This window comes from Panthera tigris, chromosome A1 (assembly GCF_018350195.1).
Source record: "Panthera tigris isolate Pti1 chromosome A1, P.tigris_Pti1_mat1.1, whole genome shotgun sequence".
Lineage (NCBI taxonomy): Eukaryota > Metazoa > Chordata > Mammalia > Carnivora > Felidae > Panthera > Panthera tigris.
The window spans coordinates 114,498,122-114,524,835 of NC_056660.1; the positions used below are offsets into that span (position 1 = coordinate 114,498,122).

The 26,714-nt window shown below is 37.3% G+C and overlaps 1 protein-coding gene across 3 annotated transcripts in view; it reads left to right on the forward strand.

The window, feature by feature from the left end:
* Positions 1 to 26,714, forward strand: part of CTNNA1 (catenin alpha 1) — a 176,781-nt gene that overhangs the window by 29,746 nt on the left and 120,321 nt on the right. For all 3 annotated transcript variants that reach the window (XM_042984815.1, XM_042984820.1, XM_042984805.1), the window contains exons 2-3: positions 245 to 351; positions 2,297 to 2,492. In XM_042984815.1, the coding sequence (XP_042840749.1) occupies positions 247 to 351; positions 2,297 to 2,492 (301 nt within the window). In that variant the 5' untranslated portion in view covers positions 245 to 246. The remainder of the gene's footprint in view (positions 1 to 244; positions 352 to 2,296; positions 2,493 to 26,714) is intronic.

Consider the following 26,714-nt stretch of genomic DNA (forward strand, 5'->3'; position numbering starts at 1 on the left):
AAAGCTCTATGTGTTTGGAAGTGCTTCTTGTGGTACCTCTACTGTTTATAAACTTGGCATCTGAAAGTGTAAGAGGTTAAGAGTTACTGGGCCCTCTTGTACAGGCTAATAAGAATTTTTCCCCCTCTTGTGGTGAATGTAGCTTTGTTGTTATAAAACTCCTTTATAAAAGTAGAAGATTTGTTATATATTTCATGTTTGTGTTTGATGTTTGCCTCACTTTGGCCTTTTGTTTCTTTTTCAGAAATGACTGCTGTCCATGCAGGCAACATAAACTTCAAATGGGACCCCAAAAGTCTAGAGATCAGGACTCTGGCAGTTGAGAGACTGTTGGAGCCTCTTGTTACACAGGTAAAAATCTGCAAACAAATACATAGGTGTAACATGGTTCCATAGTAGTAGTCCTGGGAAACAAACACAGAGCGTGGTTACTTAATTCAAAGCCTTATTTTGAGTGGTTGAGTTTAAGTTGGTAGTATTTAGACGATTTGGCACCACTAATTATTTAAATATTGATGCATGGATTCTTTTAACCCTATAGGAGCATAGTTACTGCCATTTTATTGAGGCTTATTGGCATTAATCGGGGATTAGTGGTATGTAATGTAACTTACCAAATGTTTGTATTTTGTAGACATTTTCTTGGCATCACTCTTTCCTTGTAAAGTTACAGGTTATATTCAAGAAAGATGGCCTATAGACCCTTGACTGTGAAGTCTCTTCCCCATGCTTAGGGTGCCTGGGTGGCTCAATTGGTTAAGTGTATAAGTGTATGACTCTTGGTTTTGGCTCAGGTCATGATCTCATGGCTCATGAGTTTGAGCCTCAAGTCGGGCTCTGTGCTAACAGTGCAGAGCCTTCTTGGGATACTCTCTTCCTCTCTTTCTGTTTCTGTCCCCCCCCCCCCCGCCCCCCAAATAAATAAATAACAAACTTCTCTTTGTCTAGGATCAATTAGTTGGTAATTTGAGGGTGTAGGTTTGGTTATGTTCTGTTAGAAATACGAATATCACTGTGTGATGATCTTTCATTAATTGTTAGCAATTAGTATAAAAAATACATATACACACACGTATATATACATATGTATTTATGTATTTTAATATACATGTAGGAGAAGTGTATGGTAAGACTCAGGAATAGGTACTTTCTTGGAGCCCATCCACTGTAGCTCTCAGCAGTTCTTTTGTGTGGCAAGCTACACTAATAAAAAATGTTTAGTCATCTTCAACCTACAGATCAGCTGGTATTTTATATATATATATATGTATGTATATATTTATTTATTTATTTATTAACATTTATTTATTTTTGAGACAGAGAGAGACAGAGCATGAACAGGGGAGGGTCAGAGAGAGAGGGGGACACAGAATCTGAAACAGGCTCCAGGCTCTGAGCTGTCAGCACGGAGCCCGATGCGGGGCTCAAAACCACAGACTGTGAGATCATGACCTGAGCCAAAGTCGGATGCTCAACTGACTGAGCCACCCAGGCGCCCCTGGTATTATATATATTAATGATGGTTAATATTCTGGGACTTAAACCATCATCGCAGTAGGCTACTTTGGACAGTCCTTCCTTTCTTTCTTAAGAGCTTTTACTAATTAATTGCTGAGAGTTTTATGAATAAAATGTGAAACAATTCAGAAGCAAGTTACCTTAAAACATTTTGCACAGGTTGAAAACTGGAAAATGTGACTTCCATGTAAAGCTAGTAAGTTCATTGTTAATCTCTTTCTGGAACTACTACTAGTACTTCTTTTTTAAATGTTTATTTTATTTTTGAGAGAGAGAATGTGCATGCCCTGGGGGAAGGTAGAAGAGCGAGAATCCCAAGCAGGCTCTGCACAGATAGTGGGGCTTGCTCCCATGAACCCTGAGATCATGATCTGAGCCAAAATCAAGAGTTGGACCCTCAACTTACTGAGCCACCTAGGCACGCCTCTTCCTGGAGCTTCTTGATGACATGTAGAGATGTCTAACATGTTTCTAATCAGTTTTTAATTTGTAAAATGAAAGTAAAAACCTAGTTGTCATGTTTGAAAAATTAAAATATTATTTTTTGTCTTGCACACTGAGGTAGCTAAATTATTTTAGGACCTAAATTTAGTGTCATTTCAGTATTTCTTAAATACGGAGAGAGTATGTGTTATTTGTTAATGCTTAGTGGAATTCATAAATATGATGTTTCATTTTGTTATGAATAATTTATTTTCCCTGTCTTTAAAGATGGTAGTCTTTCTGTTGTTTTCATTTTAAATGACTGCAGTTTAATTTGTAAAAATGAAACTTTTAGGTTACAACTCTGGTAAACACCAATAGTAAAGGGCCCTCGAATAAGAAGAGAGGCCGTTCTAAGAAGGCCCATGTTTTGGCTGCATCTGTTGAACAAGCAACTGAGAATTTTTTGGAGAAGGGGGATAAAATTGCAAAGGAGAGTCAATTTCTCAAGGAGGAGCTTGTGGCTGCTGTAGAAGATGTTCGAAAACAAGGTAGGTCAATATTGCTTTTAATATAGAGAGAGGCAGACTTTTTTAGGAAATTAATCCTTGAAAGTGACCTTTTGTGGTCAGTATTCTCATTGTTATGCTTGCGAATTCCTCAGTAACTTATAATATTAAATTATTGGAGATGTATTAAGTTGTACTGCCTTTATTTTTAATCAGGAAAGATGCTAACAGAGAAACAGTTTATTTGGAGTATCTGAATTGACTTCTCTTGGGTTTCCCAAGTAATTGTTGAGTCTTAAGAAATGTTCTAACAACAGTTTAATAGGAAATAAATGGGGTAGAAGCTTACCTTTAATCCTATGTAATACCTGTTTTTAGTTCATGCTGAAGATACAAAGGTGATAAAATGGAAAAATGTGCAACCATTCTGAAAATACCCTAGAAGTTGCCTCATTCTTTCAGGCCGGTGTGTTAAATTAGCCATGCGTACTGGAAGTGGTTTGAGTTTGAAATAAAAACAAATCTTGGCTTAAAGGAATCCTCTTTTGGGAAACTTAGAATTAATAAAAAGTGAAATTTGTAACCCACAGCTTACCAGTAGTGCCTACTAGAAAAACTTGTCTTTATGATGCTGTAAGTATGATAAGACTTCATATCTGGAGCCTTAAATTCTTGAACCTTGTAGTTGTGTGATAAACTGCTGGTCCAGCAGGAGGACTTAAACAAAGACAGTTTTTTGTAGAGCAATTATATATCATCTAAGGTGAATTGAGACCCTACTCTGTGCAGTTGTTTTACTGGCCTTTGGGAGAACCTTACTGGATCTCACTGGTGGCTGACAGTGGACACATTCGTCCCTGTGACAGTACCCAGAAAAGGGCAGTGCATTAAAAGAAGATGCTATCTCCAATTGTTCTGAAATTGTAAACTAAAAACCTTGGATGTTAAATGTTTTTTTAATTTTCAGGCTGAAGATAAATGTTTCTAATATTGCCAATGATGAGATTATTTAAATTCCATATTACTAACTGGGTGGATGTATTAGTTATCTACAGCTGTCATAACATAAATTACTATAAACTTGGTGGCCAAGAACAACAGAAATTTACTCGTTCACAGTTCTGGAGGCCAGGTACCTGAAATCAAGGTGTCAGCAGGGGTGACTCTTTCTTGGGGGCTCAGTGGAAGACTCTTTTGCATGTTTTCTCCTAGCTTCTTGGAGAAGCAGCAATGCTTGGCATTCCTTGGCTTGTTGGCTTGTCACTCCAACCTCTTCCTTCCATGTCACATGGCATTCTCCCTGTGTGTTTCTGGGTGTAAGTTTTCCTCTTTATAAGGATATCAAACACTGAATTAGGATCCCCCCTAAATCTGTTTTGCTCTCATCTTAACTTGGTTATATCTGCAAATATCCTATTTGCAAATAAGGCCACATTCATATGTTATGGGTGAACATGAGTTTTGGGGGGACACTATTCAATCCATTAGAGTGGGCTTTGAATGAATTTATTTTAAAGCAGTTGAATTGTCTAGTTCAGGATGATTTTTGAGCTTCTTGTTCAGGAAATCAGGATGGCTGTTACTTCATTGTCCTCTGTGAGAAGGTTTTGTTCTTCAGTCCTTTTTGCCTCAAAATAATATTATCAGATGAATTTTACCAAATATTGATTGAGTCTAGTAACTAAGACATTTATTTTCTTTTTTTAAATTTTTTTTCCCAACGTTTTTTTTTATTTATTTTTGGGACAGAGAGAGACAGAGCATGAACGGGGGAGGGGCAGAGAGAGAGGGAGACCCAGAATCGGAAACAGGCTCCAGGCTCCGAGCCATCATCCCAGAGCCTGACGCGGGGCTCGAACTCACGGACCGCGAGATCGTGACCTGGCTGAAGTCGGACGCTTAACCGACTGCGCCACCCAGGCGCCCCAAGACATTTATTTTCAAAATACATTTAATTGTTACAGATGACTTGTAATTTCGTTCTATATGTGTTCCTTGTTTCAGAAGTTTCTCTGATGTAAATTTGTAGCAATCATGGTATAATACATGCCCCCTGCCCCCCAAATACCCCACAGTTTTGAATGCATATCTAAATTTCTGTTTTCTTGTTTTTATTTATACCTGAGAAAAATTTTTATGTTGTTCTGAATTATAAGTACTTGTCTTTTCTAGTCCAACTTTGCAATTATTTATCATCATGATCTATTCACCACAATTTGCCTTCTCTCCTTGCCTTTTCTCCTTGCCAAAAAAAAAAAAAGCTAAAACTAAAACAAAAATATAACTGTCTCCCATCATCATTACTGCATCAGTTATGAAAAGCTGAAGTGCCTTGCTTTTATCTGTTGACTTACTTTTTTTTTTTAATTTTTTTTAAGAATCTTAAGTAGTATGAAACCTCTCTCCTGTCATAAATAGAACAAAGTACATGTTATGACAATGGTTAAGTGCAGATTTTTTAATCAACCAAACCTTTCTGGTTATGTTGTCGAAGCTGTTTGCTCATCATTTGAAACCATGTAGTGGCATTAATATGTTTGCACATTCTTTGATAGCCCTCCCTTAAGTAAGTGGAGCCTGACTTTGATACTCTTGAATGTATGTTGGATTTAAATACTTTCACCTCTGTAAAGAATAGAATATGGTAGAAGTGATGCTGTATACTTTCAAAACTAAGTCATAAAGAGAGTATAGTATCTGTGTGGCTCTTCCTCATGGATTATTCAGTCTAGGGGGAAATTGTTAGTATCAGTTTGCCAAGCATGTGAGTAAGCAGCCTTGGGAGCAGATCCTCCAGCATTAGTCAGGTTTTAAAAGATGGCAGCCCTGACCAACTCCAAATTCTTGACCCTCAGAAGACTCAGCATAATAAATATTTATTTTAAGCTATCAAATTTTGGGGGTATTTGTTAGACAGCAAAAGATAATACAAACACCTTTCCCAGGTGGTCCTGAGCACTTACACAAAACTCTAACCTAACTACTCTTTTACTGCTAATAGAAAACACAGTAATTATGATTTATCTAGAACTTCATAGCAGATTGACTAACAGTTAGAATATAATTCTTTGCATTTTGAGTTTGTTGCTTATCCACTGGAACACTTGATTGTGAAAGGTTGTATAAGAAGATTTCTTTGTTGTGAATCAATGTGAATTACATTAGTTTAGTACAAGTTGGCAAATTTTTTTTGTAAAGAGCTAAGGTAGTAAATATTTTAGACTTTACTGGCTATAAGGTCTCTGTTAACACAATCAGTTCTACATTTGTGTTGGGAAAGTGGCTGTTGGTAATATATAAACAAATGGGCATGGCTGTGTTCCAATAAAACTTACTTAGAAAAAGAGAGGGTGAGCTAGATTTAACCCATAGGCTCTGGTTAGCTGACCTCATATCTAAGGTTTTCACAGACTGTTAAAGATAGGACCTTACTGTTTTTAAACTACTTACGTATTTATTTATAACACTTTGGAGCCCAAAGCTAAACTTACTATAGTTTTGAGTTTATATAAGCCCTTTGCTTTCTCTGCAATCATCATTAATAACTAGAGGCTTGAATGTATACAGTTTTTCAGCATAACCTAATTTTCTTCTTGTATTTGCCCCTGATTACATGAATAATAAACACAAACATTTGTGAGTACATGAAAACCTTACCATAATAACACTGTCAGTAGGTAAAATATTCACATACATACCCAGGGCCACTTTACCTCAAGGCTAATGCAGTGGACATGTGAGCCTCCTGTGGTAGATGGGAGCCAATTATCAATTGCATACCATACAAATTCTTGTGATCTAGGGGTTTCATTTTACTGCCAGTCACCTTGAGCTAGTTGTTGAGTAACTAACTACCTTATGTGGGCTGAGGCATGTGTACCTCTTCAATGTGCTCTTTTCTTTTTTTGGGACCCTTTCCACCCCTACATGCACCATGCTGATTATATCATTCTTATCTTATACTTTTTCTTCCTAGCTCTTATCACAGTGGTAATTAGATAATTGGTTGTCTTCCCCTCTCCAGGTTCCAGTAGGACAGATAATTGACTATATTCTCCAAGAAGTGTGTGAGAAAAGGCTCTTGTCTCAAAAATTACAGTGCCAAATGCTTCCTAGTGCCAAATGTAAACACAGGGTTAGGGTTGGAGAATCTTACCTTTGAAAAAATTGAGATATGATTCACATAACATAAAATTCATCCTTTTAAAGTACATGCATCTGTGGTTTTAGGATATTCACAGACTTGTACAGCCATTAGCATTATCTAATTACAGAATATTTTCAGCTCCCCAAAAGGAAATCTCGTATTAGCAGTCAGTCTTCATACATACGTATACATATATATTTAACAATACCTAAAAAAGAGTATCTAAATGTATTTTATGAATCCTTGAATAGTGCTCTGACAAGAAAAAGAGGGCTCTTATCTGGGTAGGTGATATCCAAGGGACAGAGATGGAAAGGCCTAAATGCAACTTGTTTGAAAAGGGCAGACAGGGGCGCCTGGGTGGCTTGGTCAGTTAAGCATCCAACTTCAGCTCATGTCATGATCTCGCAGTTCATAAGTTTGAGCCCTGCTTCAGGCTCTATGCTGACAGCTGGGAGCCTGGAGCTTCAGATTCTGTGTCTCCTTCTCTCTCTCTGACCCTCCCCTGCTCAAGATCTATCTCTCTCAAAAATAAACATAAAAAAAAAAAAGGACAGACATTTAAAAAAAGGACAAGTGATGGTAGGTTGGAAGTAGAGTGATGAGGAATAGCTTCTACTAGAAGAGTTTTTAAAAATCCATTAGTTACAATTCACGGTTGGATCTCAAAGGCCAAGATCAGAGACTTACTGTTGCATCTTGGACATTTCTTTGTGGTCAAAGGAGAAGGCTCAAAGAAGCTGAGGTACTGCTTCTGATGATAATGTGCTCAGGAAAGGGGCCAAATAGATAAATGATTAGTGTACTGGGCATTAGTGTATTTCCTGAGAAAAATCTTGTACAGCCAATCAGAGAAACCAGAGTGGGGTAAGGGCTGGGTGGTTTCTGATGAAGAGAGAGTGTCTGCTAGCACATGGGAGACTGGTTTTCCTGTTTTGTCCCAGAGCTTATAATCAGGACACTTGGACATAAAAAGTAAATTAATAGCATTAGTGGTATGCAAGGAATGGAGTGGAATTGGTAGGGTAAGCATGGGATTAGAAAATCTTGCTGAAGGTGCACTGGATCTTGAAAGGTGAAAGGAGGAAGGGGAAAAAGTCATCTAGTTAAGAAAACCAGTAGACTAAGCAAGATGTGCATGGGGGAACAGTTAGAGCCCTGACTGGAGAGGGGTGCTTCTAGGAAAGATTAGAAGAAAAGAGCCTGCAGCTAGATTTTAGAGGGTGGTTTAGAATGCCAGGTGAAGGAGGGAGAATTCTCAGGGAAATGATATGGAATCAAACTCTAGGGTTGGAATAGGGCTCACAGGTTCAGGTTCCAGTTCCAGTATACTTGAATATATCTAATGATATGGGACTTGCTACCTCTGGAAGTAGCTTTTTCCAGCATTGCTTTGTGTTTATTTTTATAGCTCTTTTTCTTCTTAAATTAAACTAAAATATGTCTCTTTAGCTTTCTTCCTGTTATAAGAAGTTCTGCCATCTGGGCAACACAGAATATGAGGAAAAGTGGTGTTTTCGGGAGATGAGTCTCTCAGCTATGTTCAAGAAGAGTTAAATGGTTGAGAGAGAGCCTGGAGGCAGGACCAATAATCAGGAGATCATCACAGTGGTGAGGGGTGAGATGAAACTGTTAAGGAAGGGACTGCTATTGCATACAGTCCAAAGGAAGAATGGGCCAGTTGTTAACTGCCAGGTTGGCCTGAGCAGATGGCTGGTCTTCTTTATAGATAAAAATGAGGGACCTAGTATGTGAAAAATTGTTATACTTTATTTTCCTGTAGCTTGAATCATTTAAGGCACTGTATGCTTCTAAAAACTCCACGGGAATTACCTAATATTAGTATATTCTCTTAGAGCCATTAAGATTTTGCTACACCAGTTTTCAGTCAAATTAAAAAGATCTGTTACACCGTTTGCTTTATTTACGCTAATAAAAAGTCAATTAACAGGTTAATTTTATTTTTCTTAACTTTTAATTTTGAATCACAGGAATTTTCGAAGATAGTACAGTGGTTCAGTGGATCCTTTTTTGAGTTCCCCCAGTGGTTGTATCTTATGGAACTATGGTACAATATCAACATAAGGAAATTAACAATGGCATAATATATGTGTGTAACTCTCTGATTTTATCACGTGTACATTTGTGCAGTCACCACTGCAATCATGATACAGAACTATTCTATCACCATCACCATGATAAAGTTCTCCCTCATGCTTACCCCCATATAGTCACACCCATTTTGTTTACACTACCCACCACCTCTGATCCTTGGTAACTTGCCTGTCTCCATTTCTAATTCTGTCATTTCAAGAATATGGTGTGAATGGAATCAGACAGTATATGACCTTTTGAGATTGGCTTCTTTTAGTCAACATGATGGCCTTGAGAGCCATCCAAGTTGGTATATCAGTTTGTAACTTTCTGTTGTTAGGTAGTATTCTATGAATACTCCATGGTGTATATATAGTTTGTTGCATAGTAAAAGCTTTTAATTTGAGGAAGTCCACAATTTTTTTACCCCCCCCTCCCTTGTGAGTCAAGTTTTTGGTGTCTAAGAATTCTTCACCAGGGTTTAGCTTATGAATATTTTCCCTGTTTTCTTTTAAAAGTTATTTTTAGTTTTATGTTTTACATTTAAATCTTTGACCCCTTTTGGGTTAATTTTTGTATAATACGTGAAGTTTAGGGTGAGTTCATTTTTGCCCCCTATGGACTTCCCCAACCAGTATCATTTGTTGAAAAGATTCTCTTGCTTTTGCACCCTTGTCAAAAATTGGTCAACTGTGCTTGTATGGGATTATTTCTGAGTTCTCTATTTTGTTCCATTGATGTCTGTGTCTTTTCCTCCACCAGTACCCACACAGTCTTTATTGCTATAGCTGTATGAGTCTTAGAGTTGGGTAAAATGTTTCTTCCCACCTAGTTTTTTCCTGAATCGTTTTAGTTATTCTCTTTTGTTTTTCCGTATAAATATTAGATAAGCTTATCTGTATCTACAAAAAATCTGGGACTTTGATAGAATTACGTTAAACTTGTAATTAATTTGGAGAATATCGACATTCTTACTATATTGACCAGTATAGTTATGATCAAACTATATTTCCATCTATTTAGATTTTAATTTCTTTCATCAGTGTTTACATATAAGCCTTCTACATGTTATTTTAGATTTACATTACTTCATTTTTTAAAATGTTTATAAATAGTATTTTATGTATATGTGGTTTTGTGTTTCCTTTCAAGTCCATGGCTAAATGCATATGCATTTTACCCTAGTATTAATTGTAACTTTGATACCATTTTATTTTTTTTTAAAGAATGTAACAGTCATTATAGGCATTTTGTTTGTTAGTATAACCTTGGAATTTGTAATGTTTAAAACTGTATTTTTTATTCCATAATTTCCCTATTGGACTTAAAAGTTTTTATGTTTTTGATATAAATAATGCTCGAGTGAGTAAGCATGTACATATAGTGTCTTACCCCTTTATTTTATTTATTTATTTAACGTATATTTATTTTTGAGACAGAGAGAGACAGAGCATGAATGGGGGAGGGGCAGAGAGAGAGGGAGACACAGAATCGGAAGCAGGCTCCAGGCTCTGAGCCATCAGCCCAGAGACTGACGCGGGGCTTGAACTCACGGACCACGAGATCATGACCTGAGCCGAAGTCAGACGCTTAACCGACTGAGCCACCCAGGCGCCCCTCTCCCCCTCCCCTTTTAAAAATTACATCATTAAGATACATTTCCAGGAGTAGAAATAATAGGGGCACAGATCTTTTTTATAAACAGAATAATTATATACAACAAAATACACAAATCTGTGTACAGTTTGATGAAGTTTTACACACACAGGGGCATACATTGGTTATAGGGCTTTTAAAATGTATTCCTAGGGGTGCCTGGGTGGCTCAGTTGGTTGAGTGTTTAACTCTTCATTTCCGCTCAGGTCATGATCTCATGGTTCCTGGGTTTGAACCCTGCTTTGGGCTCTGCGTTGACAGTGTGGAGCCTGCTTGTAATCCTCTCTCTTCGTCTCTGCTCACATATTTATTCTCTCTCTCTCTCTCTCTCTCTCTCTCTCTCTCCCCCTCTCAAAAATAAATAAACTTAAAAAAAAATGTATTCCTAACTTGTTATCCAGTATGGTTATATCATCAGTTTTCTAATATTCTTACAGCCTCACCAGTTACAAGGGACAGTAATTCAGTTCAGAGCTGTTGAAGCAAAAGGGAGTTTATGGGCCTTTGTAATTGAGAATTCTAGAAGTAGATTGTGATTTCAGGGATAGATGTGACTGACTCGAAGGGTGTGAGGCTTTTTTCATCACTTGGCTCCACGTATTTCATTTTACCCTATTTCCTTCGTTCGTTAGTTCCTTCCTTCCTTATTTGAATGTAGTTGACACACAATGTTACATTAGTTTTAGATGTACTACATAGTGATTGGACAGGTTTATACATTATGCTATGTTCACCACAGATATAGCTACCATCTGTCACCATCCATTGCTATTACAGTATCATTGACTATATTCCTTATGCTGTGCCTTTTATTCTCGTGACTTTTTTATTCCATAACTGGTAGCCTGTATCTCCCATTCCCCTTCACCTATTTTGCTTGTCCTCCTTCCCCTCTGACCATCAGTTTGCTGTCTGTAGGTCTTATTCTCTTTTTTGTTTGTTTATTTTATTTTTTTATTTTTTAAGATTCCACCTTTAGTTTGAGGTGGTCATCTTAGCCAAAAAAGAACTTTTCTTCCTCTGTGTCTATATTTTAGTCATAGAAGGGACTGGTTAGCTTTGCTTGGGTCATGCTCAGCACTGAACCAGTTTCTAGTCAGCCTAGATCACATGTTTGCCCTAGAACAGGAGAAATGGGGGAGAGTTCTCCAAAGGAATAAAGGATATAATAAATTGGCATTGAGTGGAAACAAATAATCCTTTTTGACAAATATTGGGATAGTCTTAAAATTTTTTGCTCTCTTTATAGGTGTAAAATGCTACTTCCTTATTTTTTTTTTTTCTTTTTTTTCCTTTTTATTTTTGAGAGTGAGCAATAGAGCACTAGTGGGGCAGAGGGAGAGAGAGAGAGAGAGAGAGAGAGAGAGAGAGAGAGAGAGAGAGAGAGAAAGAGAAAGAATGAATGAATGTTCAGCAGGCCCATGCCCAATGTGGAGCCCGTTGGGCTCTATCCTGTGACCTTGGGATCATGACCTGAACCCAAAATCAAGAGTTGGATGCTTAACCCACTGAGTTACTCAAGTGCCCCTATGTCTCTAATCTTTTTAATGATGAGACAAAATCTGGTAGTCCTGGAAAAGGTGGTTGAGTTCTGTTGAATAGAGCAAGGATTGTAGCTAAAGTCATGACTTTTACTGCATACCAAACAATTTGGTTTGAATTTCGTTCCATGACTGCCATACCATTTATAACAACTTCTCATATATATGCTGTTGTTCACATGGTGGACAACATGAAAATATCAAGATAATTCACTGTACCCACTTCTCCAATACTGAGAAAACACTTAATAGTGAAACCAGATGGCCCTTCTCCCCACATGGCAGGAAAGTGAAAACAGAGTAAATTCTTTTACTGAATATTCTTGTCCAATAAATAGGAAGTACACACTTTAATGTTTGGCTTATGGTTTCCTCCCTTTCATGTTCATTTGTATTTAGGCAGTATTTGTTTTAAAATTTCTTTGGAGTCTTTTTAAGTTCTGGCTTTTGGATCGGTATTCCATTTCAGGTAAGCTTTGATTATAGTGCAAGCGCATCGTCTTTGAGTGGAAGTACAACTTCAATTTACTGAGAGCAATAATGTTGTTCAGTACTAAGTCTCAATCACTACAAGAGCCATCTTTTCTGTAGAAAATGTCTTGTCAGTTTTAGAGCCAAAAAGCAGTATGTATTGGTCTACTGAAACAGTAGAGTGAAAAGTTGGCTAGTACCTACGTGATCTTAGTAGCTGTAGTTGATTGGTGAGCATTCTCTAATGGTCTTGTTGGATAGATAACTTCTTAGCTTTTTTTTTTTTTAATATTTATTTAGTTTTGAAGGAGAGAGAGAGAGAGCATGAGGTGGGGAGGAACAGAGAGAGAGGGAGACACAGAATCTGAAACAGTCTCCAGGCTCTGAGCTGTCACAACAGAGTCTGAGGCGGGGCTTGAACTCTGGTTATGTGAGATCATAACCAGAGCTGAAGTTGGATGGTTAACCAACTGAGCCACCCAGGTACCCCCATTCTCAGCTTTTTTAAATTTTGAAGCACTGAATTACCCAGATAAAACATATGGTCTCTTAGGACATTGTCTTAAAGAAGGGATGGGTAATGAGGGTTTTTAATTGATGTTAATTAAGAGACTTTTATTTTTATTTTATTTTATTTTATTATTTTATTTTATTTTTATTTTCTTAAGAGATACTCTTCTGTTTACCTCAGTAATTGTGTAGTAAAATTGAGGATATAGATGCCATTTTCCTTGGTGCAGCTTGAATGATTTGTATATAGGGAGAAAAATAAATATACACACATGGAGAGTATTTATGTACATATATATGTGTATGTGTGTATATATATATGTATGCATGTGCATACACATTTATCATATATATATATTTAACATTGTGAATCTCAGCAAGGCAATTTTAAGGAAAATAATGATTTATTTTGTTCTTGACAAAAGGATATTGAGCACAAGCTGTCAGGCTCTTGAGGCACAATTTTCTCCCTGGCAATGCCTAGAGTCAGATTGAAGGAGGTGAAAATTGGTCTCCTGTCCAGTGCAGATGTTGACAGCCTCAGACTGATATACCCACATTTGATATAGGCAGCCTGGAAGATAGATGTTAAAAGGCAGATATGATCAAGACAGAGCAACTGTCAGTGACTTTTTTGAGTAGGGTTTGAGAGGTAGACAGGAGACAGTGGAATCTGGGTTTGCAAAGTTCATGATGTGAAGACTTGAAACATAGCTTTGTGTGGGTATGTGAGAGATTGCATTTTGATTTGGTCTTGTTAGTGTGGTTTTAATCAGGTTGGGATCATGAGCTTGATCTTCTAAATGGGCTCTTTGATTTTTCACAGGAGAAATTTGACAAGTATTCCTACCCTGCAATGTTGAGTGGGTTTCAAAAAGTGTTAATAATGATACTGTGGAAGAGCAATAGCAGAGAAACATTTAACATTTTGAAAAAGATAAAAGTTAAGTTAATTAGGTTTTCAGATTAGTGTAATGACTTTCTTCATCAAAGCTGCTAAAAAATCAGCTGATTTTTCTCATACTCTTCTTTGAGTTCTCGCTTCCTATTGTTACCTTGACTTTTACCTTTGTCACCTTCGTATATTTTTCATCCTGTTTTCTCCTCTTATTGTGGATGTCTCTTTTCATGTGATCCCCTGATGGCTGGGTCTGTTGTTGGAAGTGCTCTCACTCCAGTTCCTACCCTTCCTATGTTCCTGAAGACTGTGATTAATTTAAAACTTGTTCATTATTGACCTCCATTCCTCCACTCCCACCATTTAATTCATTTTCTCTTGCTATGCATTTAACTTGAGCAGGAAAAGCAAAATGTAAAGTCCAAAAAAAATCATTAACTAGTTGTCATCTGGGTGTTTTATGTCTTAAAGTTGTCTTTCTGACTTAAACTCTAAGTCTCTAGGGTGGAGGCTATATTTTCTTTACTTGGGATGTGTCAAGCATGCTGTCTGCTTCTGGATCATTACCCTTATGTGAGCATATGCTGCTTTGCAGAGACTTGGTTTCTGGCTGGCTATGGAAGTGAGGAAAGGAGAAAGAAGTTATTAAATTCTAATGTTTCCTTTCATTTTGAAATTGCTCCTCTTTTTTTTTTTTAAGTCTGTTTCATTAAACGTTTAATAAATAACACTAACAGCACAATAATACTTTTAAGTTACAGTGGGTAATAGTATTGCCTGAATATATTTGTACAGTGTAGCTGAGGAAGTTATCTTAGGTATTAAAATTTTGACTTTGGCATGACTTCAACCATGATGTTGCAATAACATGGTTTCTACTAGTTAATTTCTTAAGAAAGTGATTCCAAGTTGAAATGCATGTTATGCATTTATTTGAATGTGTAATCAGGAAGTAAGTGCCTCTCTTTGAAGTGTTTCTGAATAGCAGCAGGGCACACTTGAATTAGTAAGGAAAATGAGAACATGAATATGTGTGGTACTCTATTTTAACTTTTTAAAAAAATCCATTTTGTCAACTGGAAAAAGAAATTTCAAAGCTTCCTTTACTTACATCCCCAGGGGATGAGAAAGGGCGTAGGTTGGAAGTTTTTCTGGGCACTCTGAGCTGATTCAGATGGCTTATAGTAGTTAAATAACATATTAAATGTTTATTTCCTGGGTTGATTTTCAAAAGATGAACAGTTTTGTGGATTAAAAATGGCACCCCAGGAAAGTTCTCTTAAAGCCTCTGTTAGGAATTGAGTCATTGTCCGCTTTCCTCTAATTATGGAGGTACTATCTGGAGATCTGTGGTTGTTGCCAGATATCCCCACAGATGAATGGAAAGGTGAAAGTAGGGAGGATTAATTGTTCATCCCCATGTCACAGGGCATGAACGTTATGTCCGATATATACCATCATTTGGTTCATTCCTGCAAGGACTATGTAATGGAATCTATTACCCTTTGCCAATAGTATTGCATTTATCTTCATTTACAAGTGAGGAAAAGGTCTTATTTTATTACCAGGTCATGGAAAATGAATTTAAAAATTTGGGGGTGAGGAGTGGGGCAGATTGAGAAATGGGTGTTAATTCTTGATTACCTTGAATCTAGCAAATAATTTTATGAAGACTTGGTCCTGTCTATTATTTAGTAAAAATGAAGTTGATAGAATAACAAAGAAGTAAGAAAAGTTATATCCGTTTTTGGTGAGATCTATTAATCAGATGTATTTAAGAGAATTTGGTATGAAGTAGGCTTATCACTGAACCTAAAGTATTAAAATGTAACTTTGAAGAATTAGGAATCCCATGGTAGGGAAGTTTTAAGTGTTCAAATTCAGGGTTGGATTTTTTTTTTTACTTTTCTGTGTAAAAAGATGCCATTGTTAAGTACATGGTGATTTATAACAGATTTACTTGTGATATTGGTTGCTTGCTGTTTTGTTGTTGGTGGTGGTTTGTTGTTTTCTTTTCTCCTCCTCTGGCTATTCCTTGGGTAGAATTAACTTTTTAAAAATAAAAGCTAATTTTCTGCAGTGAGTGTTTTTGATAGTAAGAACAAAAAAAAAAAAAAAAGAAAGAAAGAAAGAAAATAAAAATCAGCTCTAATTTTGTTACCCAGAGATAAAACCAATGGTTAACATTTTGTTTCTAGATCCTTAAAGTTTGTTTTCTATGAATATACTCACATGTGTAGAAATAGGTTTTGCTTGATGTGTCATTTACTTTTTTTACTTAACGGATCTTGAACATTGTTCAGTATCACTAAGTACTTTCCTATAACATAATATTTAGTGACAGTATTATTCTCTCTATATAAAGTAATATGATTTAAGGGGGTCATTTTGAGTCAGAGATCTAAATACTTGTCTTTAATATTTTTATGGCCAGAGTTTTATTTTCTTTTCACAAGTTTAAATAGGACAGTTTTTTATTTTGAAGACTGAAGTCTACCATTATTGACTAGTATGAGATAGTTGACTGAAAAGAAAACAAATTGAGGTATTTAAAATCATTTTTAAGATAAAGAGATCAAAATGAATTGAGCAAGACCATTTGGGAAATCACTGTGAGAGGAGGGATCAGAATTTGACATATGGCCCTGAAATTGATCCTGAAATGAATAAGGAATTTGAACATGTTTATGATGGTAAATGATTTTTAGCTATTCTCCTGAAAGCTTCTGTCATTTTGACACAGGGATGTGTTTGCAGTCCTCAAAAGCATATTCAGGTGGATGTCTTAAAATCTTTCTCTTTAAGATTTGGCAGTTGCTAACAGTGTGCTCTCATAAAAAGTTGTCTATAAGAAATACCTACTTAAGGTCTGTATAATAATTGAACTTCTCCTGCAGCAACTAAACAAAAAATGATGATAATGAGATTGGGGCTGCAGATGGCTCCTTATTTTACCACTTCGTTTACCCATATTTGGATAAGCTTCTCGAGACAGCTGATTTCACAAAGCTTTTATATTTCCTACTGTATGCTAATTTTATTTTTTCCTTATGTAGCAACACTAGTAGTCACGGGGTTTTTTATACCTTAGGAAAAGAAATTTTGTATATAGACTTTTTTGAGTGCTTTAGGTTATTCTTTTCTTGGAAACCCTGAGTTTTATGTATCACAGACATGAATTAAAGATACGTTCAATTTTTTTTTTTTTTTATCATTTAAAACCTTTTTTTCTTTCAAAGTATGTATGTTCAGGGTGCCTGGCTGCCTTAGTCAGAAGAGCATGAGACTCTTGATCTTGGGGTCATGGGTTTAAGACCCACATTGGGTGTAGAGATTACTTAAAAAACAAAAACAAAAACAAACAAAAACCTTAAAAAATAAAAGTACATATGTTCATTATAGAAAGTTTAAAAAAAAACACAAATCGAAAATAATCTACCATCATGCTGTACCATCTTGTGATATGCCACCTCTGTTAATATTTTCGTATATGTTGATGTACTCTGTCCTATCCTGTCTCTGTGATGTAAGCACATTGTGATTTCCATTTTCATTAAAAAATTTTTTTCCATTAGTAAAGGAACCTGAAGCCACTGGTTTATGTAATTGTTTATTTTTTAAAATGTTTATATATTTGAAATAGAAAGAGTGGAGGAGGGGCAGAGAGGCAGAGAGAGAATCCCAGGCAGGCTTCATGCTGGCAGAGTCTGTTGTGGCACAGAGTCCGATGAGCTCCATCCCAGGAACTGGGAGATCACCACCTGAGTCGAAATCAAGACACTTAATTGACTGAGACACCCAGGCGCCCCTAGTGGTTTATGTAATTTATAGGAGGTAAGCTTTACTCGTCCGGTGGGCTGGCAGAGTTCTTATCTTTTTCTGGACTTAAAGGTAGAAAAGGTTCTGGCTGAGGAGCATATTAGAATTATCTCCATTGCTATTTTAGAGAAGGTACAACTTGGCTCCTTATCTGTTAGGTGTCTTGTAGGACTATTAAAGGCTGTTGACATGTTTATATACCTGTATTTTTGAGGACCTGAGACCTTCTGCTATGGCATTGTGGTTGGGAGTCGTTCTTGTAGTATGGCGTGGGCTTTGTGGGATGTGAAGTCATAAATGGGATAGGTAAGGGAGATTACCAGTTCCTAAAAACTGGAAGAAACCTCATATTGGCTTAATTCCTTTTTTTTTTTTTTTTAACAGATGGAAAAACTCCCAATAAGGGGAACAGAGGCAAACTTCGTAGCTGTTACCACAAAAGGACAGTTTATTTTTTATTTTTATTTGAACAAATTTTACTTTATTTATTTTGAGAGAGACAGACAGTGCAAGTGGTGGAGGGGCAGAGAGCGAGAGAGAGAGAGACAGAGAGAGAGAGAGGCAAGCAGACTCCATGCTGCCAGTGCAGAGCCTTATGCAGGGCTCAAACCCATGAAACCGTGAAATCATGACCCAAGCCAAAACCAAGAGTCAGACGCTTAACCGACTGAGCTGCCCAGATGCTTTGATGTTTTTTTTTTTTAAAGTTTATTTATTTATTTTGAGAGAGAGAGAGGGTGCATGCAGGGGAGGGGCAGAGAGAGAGAATTTCAAGCAGACTCTGTGCTATCAGCACAGAGCCTGATGCAGCATAGAACCTGATGTGGGGCTTGAACTCAGGAACCATGAGGTCATGACCTGAGCCACAATTGGATGCTTAACTGACTGAGCCAACCAGATACCCCCACATTCTTAGTTTTAAAGAAGAGCAGCATAACAGAATGTCTCATTTCCTAGGCTCCAGAGAAGAAAAACCAATCCTTTTTTCTATTTTTTATCTTTCTCATATATCCCTGACCCCATACTCTTTTCAAGCCTTTTCTTTTCCTGTAGTTTTATTTAAAAATTGAATTGCATTGAAGGGAGTTTACTTAAGATATTTGATGCTTCAGAACAGCTTTGATCTTGTCCTGTTCTAATGTAGAACTGGGTTTTTGGTTTATATCTTTTACAGTTGCCCTTTGTCCTTGTTTTGAACTCCATAGTAACTTAATTTTTATCCTCAGCTTAGTTGGGGGAAAAACATCAGGGGATGGGCATGTTGACAGTTCTGATTTCATGGCAGATAGAACAGTAATAGGGGTTCTCTTAAATTTCATCTCCTTTGTATCATAGTGAATACCAGATGCAGTGTGTAGTTAACTGGAGACAACTTGAACAAGGCCAGAAGACCCAGTTATATTTTCAGCCTTTACTGCTGACCGTGTGACTTCAGACAGATTGCCTTTCTGCTGCAGTTTTCCCAGTTTGCCTTTTTGTGTTTGGGAAGAGTGCTTTTGATAACTTTTCAAAGTAAACTAATTGAGAGTTCTATTGTTTTTTTTTTTAATGTTTTAAAAAATTTTTTAGAGAGAGAGCAGGGTCACGGGGAGGGACAGAGAGTGAAGCAGATAGAATCCCAAGCAGACTCCATGCTGTTACCACAGAGGCTGGCTTGGGGCTCAAACCCACAAACCACTAGATCATGACCTGAGCCAAAGTCAGCTGCTTAACTGACTGAGCCACCCAGGCACCCTTACCCTGCTCAGTTTTTAGGATAGCCTCACTTACTGCTTCTGAGAAAATGAGATTCTCTAACAACGCTGAGCTTCATACTGCCTGGAAGCCAACCTCTTGCTATCTCTGCTTTCTATTCTCATCTGAGGGTCCAAGAACCTCCTTTTCCCACTCTCATGGCTCTCACTTCCTCCTGTAGTCCTGATTATATGTGTTCCTGTCTGTGGTCTAGAGTCTTGCTTCCTCACTTAGGTGTCATTAGTGTCTTTTTGCCTTCCTGTCCCCCTCCATCTATCTATAACTAAATTCCAGTAGTGATAATAGATAGTATGGGAGTGCAGGCACCATTCTAAGCACTTTACTGAACGTTTGGTTTCATCTCTGCGGCAGCCGTAGGAGGTAGATACAGGCAATCCTCACTTTGCATGGGTCCAGTATACACAAATTTCATGAGCCACAGTTTAGTGAAATAAAACTTGTCCCTAACCAACATGGTTCAAGTTTCAGTTAACATGATAGATTGTGAGTGAATTCATGAAGTACAGACTTCATTGCTAGCTCTTACATGTACATATCACTACATGAATAACAGATGTGCATTAGGATTATTGACCTATCATGTTCCTTCTCTCTGGGTGACTGGTCACTGTGCAACTGTTCAGTTCATTCTGTGTGTGGTTGTGTTGCCTCCTTGTCTCCTGGTGATAAACTCAATATGAACCCTTTTACAAAATGGGGTCATTGTGGGGTTCCTAGGTGGCTTAGTTTGGTTGAGTATCCGACTTTGGCTCAGGTCATGATTTCCTGTTTTGTGGGTTCATGCCACATGTCAGGCTCTGTGCTGGCAGTGTGGAGCCTGCTTTGGATTCTCTGTCCCCTCCTCTCTCTGCCCCTTTGCTGTTTGCTTGCTCTTGCTCTCTCTCTCAAAAATAAACTTTAAAAGAATTTTTAAAAAGTGATTGTTGAAAGAATGAATTTACTAACAAAGATGGAAGTGCAGCAAAGAAACAAAAAGTGATAAACCTGGAATTTAAATTTGAATAGAATATAAATTAAGTTATAGGATAAATAGCTGCCCGGGAATGTTGACACTGCTGCTGTTAAAGAGACTCTAGGTAAGCAGTCAGAAGAACTTAGTGAAGGCAAAGTTATTGACATAAATGAGGAAAATGATTGTGCAGAAAAGGATGATGATGTCCCAGAGGAAGTGATGTCATCAAAACCTTTACACTAAAAGAACTTTTGGAGATATTTCATGACATTGAAAGTGCAAAGGATAAAATGTTGGAAGCTGATCCAAATTTAGAAGGAAATAGGACAGTTTGCCAAGGGATAGAAGAGATGCATTGTCTGTATCCTAAGTTAAATGTTGAAGAAGGCAAGTGTTGTTCAAAAACTACTTTTGAGTATTCTCTTACAAAGAAAACACTAATTTTCACTGTACATAATGTTTTAAGTTACAGTGTACTAAATCTACAATTTTTTTCATTTCCCTGTACATTTATAATTAGTAGTAAAGGAGCTTTTAATCTTTTGTCAAAAAATGTTAAAGGTCACACAGGATAATCATAATTTTTCGCATTGATTAAAGATTACTTTGCACTGTTACAACTTGCATAGTTATTTTCATGGACCTGGACTACTGTGCAAAGTGAGGATTATCTATATTATTATCTCTGTTGTACATTTGTGGAAACAGAGACCTGTTTAGTGGTGACGCTGCAGTTTCTATGTGACTTCCAATTTTATCCTTTTCTCTCCCATAATACTGCTACCTGTCTACACACACACACACACATCCACGCACACACACACACGTGGAAAAATTTTCTTTAATAGCCCTTGACTTTTCCTCTTGGTAGCAGCTCAGATTCTTGAAAGAGCAGTCTTGTTCTGTTACCCTTGAATTGAAATCTGCCTTTTGCACCTCCCACAAAGCTGCTCCTCCTCATTGCCTCCTTACCAGCTGCACTGGCTTCCTTGGTTTTCCAGGATCATTTTAGTGTGCATCTGCCCTAGGTCCTTTGAGTTGGTGTTCCCTCTGCTTGAAATGTTTTCTCAAGATAGCCATATTGCTCCTGTGCTTCCTTTTTTAAGGCTCTCCTCAAGTGGTGCTTTTTCACTGAGGCCTGCCTTGATCTCTCTGTGTTAAACTTTTTTTTTTTTTTAACGTTTATTTATTTTTGAGACAGAGAGAGAACATGAACGGGGGAGGGTCAGAGAGAGGGAGACACAGAATCTGAAACAGGCTCCAGGCTCCGAGCTGTCAGCACAGAGCCTGACTCGGGGCTCGAACTCACGAACCGCGAGATCATGACCTGAGCTGAAGTCGGCCACTCAACCGACTGAGCCACCCAGGCGCCCCTTGATCTCTCTGTTTTAAATTGTATCTTTTATCCCCTCTTTGTCATTTCTGCCACTGCCCCTCCCTCTCATAAGTACTTTTGTTTAACAACTATATAATTGACTTTATTACGTTTATCATCTTCCCCTCACGTTAGAATATAAACTCTCAGGAGCCAGGGATTTTTGTCTGGTTTGTTAATTTTTATCTGAGTGTTAGATTGCTGCCTGGCTCATAGAAGGTGTTCGGTAAACATTTGTTGAAAGAAGGCATGTATTAATGCTCTTAAAAGTGGTTGTTGAATAGATGAATGCTCATGAAACACCATACAGACCCTTTCTGCTGTCTTCTCATTTTGTTTTACTTAATAATTTCTACCAACCCTGTATTGTCTCCAAGTGCAAGGCAATGAACTAGACATACATATGTTATCTTAGTTGTCCCGCCCAGCGAAGTATTCTCTGTATTTTACAGAAGAGGAAACAGGCGGTGGAGTCCAGTCACATAGCTGGTAAGAGAGAAAGCTAAAACTCAGGCTTATCTGTAACTCCAAGGCCTGTGCTCTTTCAGGTCACTGCCTTTGATATTCTTTGTCTCTTTATTGAGCCATAATTCACATACCATAATATTCACTCTTTTAAAGTGTACAGTTCAGTGGTTTTCAGTGTATTTACAAGGTTGTACAGCCATCACTACTTTGTAATTCTAGAACACTTTGATTACTCCAGAAGGAAACCCCATACCTATTAGCAGTTAGTCCTCACTCTTTCTGCGCCAGCTGCTGGCAGCCACTAATCTGGCTTCTGTGTCTGGATTTACCTGTTGTGGACATTTCACATAAATGGAACAATACAATATATGGCCTTTTATGACTGGCTTCTTTCACATGGCATATGCTTAGATGATTCATTCATATTGCAGCATGTATCCATTCATTGTAGCATGTATGAGGGTTCCAGTTTCTCCACATTCCTCACCAACATTTATTATTTTCTGTCTTTTTGATTATAGCCATCCTAGTAGATACGAAGTGGTATCTCATGACTTTGTTATGCATTGCCTTTATAGCTAATGAGGCTGAATGTCTTTTCCTGTGCTTATTAGCTGTTTATTTTGTTTTAATTGGAGAATGTATATGTAATTTCATTGCCTATTTTTGAATTTGTTGTCTTTTTATTAAGTCATAAGAGTTCTTTTTATATTGTGTTTACTAGATCCTTCTTACATATATGGTTTTCAGAAATTTTCTCCTGTTCTGTGGATCTTTTCACTTTCTTGATAGTATCCTTTGACCAAAGCACTAAAATTTCAAATTTGATGATGCCATTTAATCTATGTTTTCTTCTTATTTGTTCTTTTGGTGTCATAGCTAAGAAACCATTGGCTGATCAGAGGCCATGAAGACTTATGGTAGTGTTTTCTTCTAAGTTCTGTTTTGAAAGTATATGGTAAGAGGTAGAGGTTCATGTTCCTTCTTTCTGCATGTGGATATCCCGTCCCAGTACTGTTTGTTGAAAAGACTATTTTTCCCCATTGAATGATCTTGGCAGCCTTGTTGAAAATTAATTGACTCTATTTCTGGATTCTTAATTCATTTCCATTGATCCTGTATGTATGCATTTGAGTTTTCATCACTTTGGTTCTCATTGTTTCTCTTGTCAGAAAGTTGTCTTCCTCCCTACTCCTAAATACACAGTCTCAGGGGCCACCTTTTTTTTTTTTTTTTTTTTAAATCATCATACAGTGCTGTGGCCCCAGCTTGAAACCTTTCAGTCAGAGTGAGGAAATTTCTTTTTCCTCACTGTTTATAATCAAAGGTTATTATATCATTTAACCCTTGCCTTTATCATTTATTAAGATTCTTTTCTTGGGCTCTCACTGTGCCTTTCTGACCCATCTCTGGGGTCAGGTTTATTTTATATACTTCTGTTAGGTTAATTCTGTGTATCTATGACTTTGACTTCCTGCTTTGGCTCAGGAATTCTTTGTACTATGTCTGTGGACTTTCCATCCCTATCTTCTGCTTCTTCTGTACACATCCTTCAATTCCCAGTTAAACTGGAGGACTCAGCCTCTAAATACACCTTCTTACTGTGTGTCTCAACTTAAAAAAATTTTTTTTTCACGTTTATTTATTTTTACAAGAGAGAAGAGAGGGAGACAGAGCACGAGCTGGGGAGGGGCAGAGAGAGAGAGGGAGAGAGAGAGAGAGAGAGGGAGAGAGAGAGAGAGAGAGGATCCCATGCAGGCATTGCACTGTCAGCATGGGGCCTGACGTGGGGCTCCAACTGAAGAACTGCAATATCATGACCTGAGCCAAAATCAAGTGTCAGGCGCTTAACGACTGAGCCACCCAGGCACCACAAATGTTGCTGTTCCTTTTGCTTGAGATGCTGACTCCCTCAATTTTAACATCAAAAATCCTTCCAGTCCTTTGAGAGAAGAGTCCATTTCACAGTACCATGTTTCCCATAAAACTGTTGCTGGCATTTTACTTCTTCCTCAACACTGGTTGTTAGTGCTTTTTCCGTTGAAACTGTGTGTACTTTTATGTTTTTCTTAAAGCTTGTATGTTAAAATGCCACATAATTTATGTCCGTGGCCATGATCACATTCTTTTTTTTCTGGATTGTAAACCACTTGAAAGCAGAGATAGTCTTGTTCAGCTTTGTATCCCTAGTGGTTGATTTGTTTTAGTGTTAGCAAGTTCTCAATAAATAAGTGAAGTTCTACTTATTGTATAAGCCAATATCTCTTGTTTAATATTAATATTGTTTAAGGTAAATACCTTTTTCTGCAAGGCTTTTGAGATAGCTTCTTCATGAATAAATAGCTTTTCCTACCATCTCTCCATAGTACCTTGTCCACGGGGCTATTGTAATTCTGATTGTATTGTATTACTCCCTGATTTGTGAGCCCGTTGCATCTAGGTATATTGTCTTAATCTACCTTTAATTGTTTGCTTGTCTGTCTTCCTCCCTCTTTAGAGTTCCATGAGGACATGGGCTGTTTCTTGGGTGCTGTATCACTGGCACTTAAGTCAGACTTTGATGTATAGTGGGTGCTCATATGTGTTGAATAAATGAATGAATGAATGAGCTCACTATTTTTAGTTATCATAAGATAACAGTTTTAATGTTACGTATCCACATCATTGCCATATGTCATTATCTTTCTGTGTCTGTGTCTTAGGTTCAGGAAAGTTTTTTTACTATGAAATTCTTCATTGTGATTATTTCTTACCTGACATATTTGCAGAGCTTGTCTTTACTCTTAATACTATACTGTGCTCTAAGCCCAATTACTATATGAATCTGACGGTGAATTTAACTTTTTCCCCTCTAAGGTCCTATTCTACAGCTAAATTTGATAGGAGAAATTTGGTAAGACTCTTTAGATAGAACTAGGCTTCTTGAGAATGCACTTTTTTATATTACTGGAAGAGATGTGAGAATGAATGGCCTTTAGGCTTTAATCTGGAGTGGACACATTCAGCCAAGGGAGGAAGTAATTGCTTTCTCAGGAATCCACAGATAGTCCCCATACAGGCACTGTCCGAATAACTGATGGAACAGACACAGTCCTGGCCCTCCATTTGCTTAGAGCTGTAAGAAAAGAGGGACAATAGACACTTTAAATGATTATTAATAGAAACGTGATGAAAATGTAAGTTATTTTACAAGTTTCTAGGAAACATTATAAATAAATTATTAGTATTGTTGAATTTAGGATTGGATACTATAACCAACCATGGGTAGTCCTAGAAACTCTGGTAAAATATATTGCATATATTTTTAGCTTAATTTTTTAATTATGGATATTAATACCTGTTCGTTATAGAAAATGTTTTTATAAGTACAGCATAATGTAAAGAGCCAGATTGTAACCTAGTATAACTATTATTTGCCTTTTGATTCCTGTCTTTTCTCTCTCTCATTTTTTTTAAACAGGCTACATATATCTATCATTTTCTTTTCTTTATGCTTATGGTTTCATTATATACATTAACATTTTTTCATATATATGTTAATATTTGCATAATAGTCAATTGTAGAATGTACCATAATTGACTTAACTAGATGCTTATTGTTGAGTATTTGAGTTGTTGTCAGGGTTTTAGTATGAGGAAAATGAATAAGTCATTGACTCCGCTCTGACTTTTCATATACTGGTGAGATGGTTAATGAAGTGTGGTGGTCATACATAATAGTTGCTGTATTTCTGTACCATTCTGTAGACGTGAGGGTGGATCACATTAGATCCTTTTTTTTTTTCCTCACATCTTTTTTATTTTTTCTCCTTAGGATACTTATAATGCTCCTTTCTGAAAAGGAGCTGTTTTGTTTTTTAAAGATCCCCCCCCCTTTTAATGTTTATTCATTTTGAGGGAGAGAGAGAGAGAGAGTGAGCGCCCGTGCGAGAGCCCATGTGCACGTAGGGGAGGGACAGAGATAGGAGACTGAGAAACCCAAGCAGACTGTGCTGTCGGCGTAGAGCCTAATGTGGGGCTCTATCCCACAAACTGTGAGATCATGACCTGAGCTGAAATCTATAGTTGGATGCTTAACTGAGTCACCCAGATGACCTGGAAAGGAGTGTTTTTAAGGCTTTTTATCTATAGCACCAAATCACTTTCCAGAGAGTGTGTTTTGTTTTTTTGTTTTTTTTTTTTAACATTTATTTATTTTTGAGACAGAGAGAGACAGAGCATGAACGGGGGAGGGTCAGAGAGAGGGAGACACAGAATCTGAAACAGGCTCCAGGCTCTGAGCTGTCAGCACAGAGCCCGACGCGGGGCTCGAACTCACAGACCGTGAGATCATGACCTGAGCCGAAGTCGGCCGCTTAACCGACTGAGCCACCCAGGCGCCCCCAGAGAGTGTGTTTTTACCAACAGTATGCAAGGGTGTTTTTCTTAGTGACTGCTGTAAAACAAACAAAAGAAAAGAAAACAATAAAAACGGGAGCCCTTAAATTCTGTGCATGGACTGTGTAAGGTTTGAACTATTTTTATTGTAATTTTTTAAAATATAGACCAGTTATTTGGTTCATTTCTGATGAGTTTGTT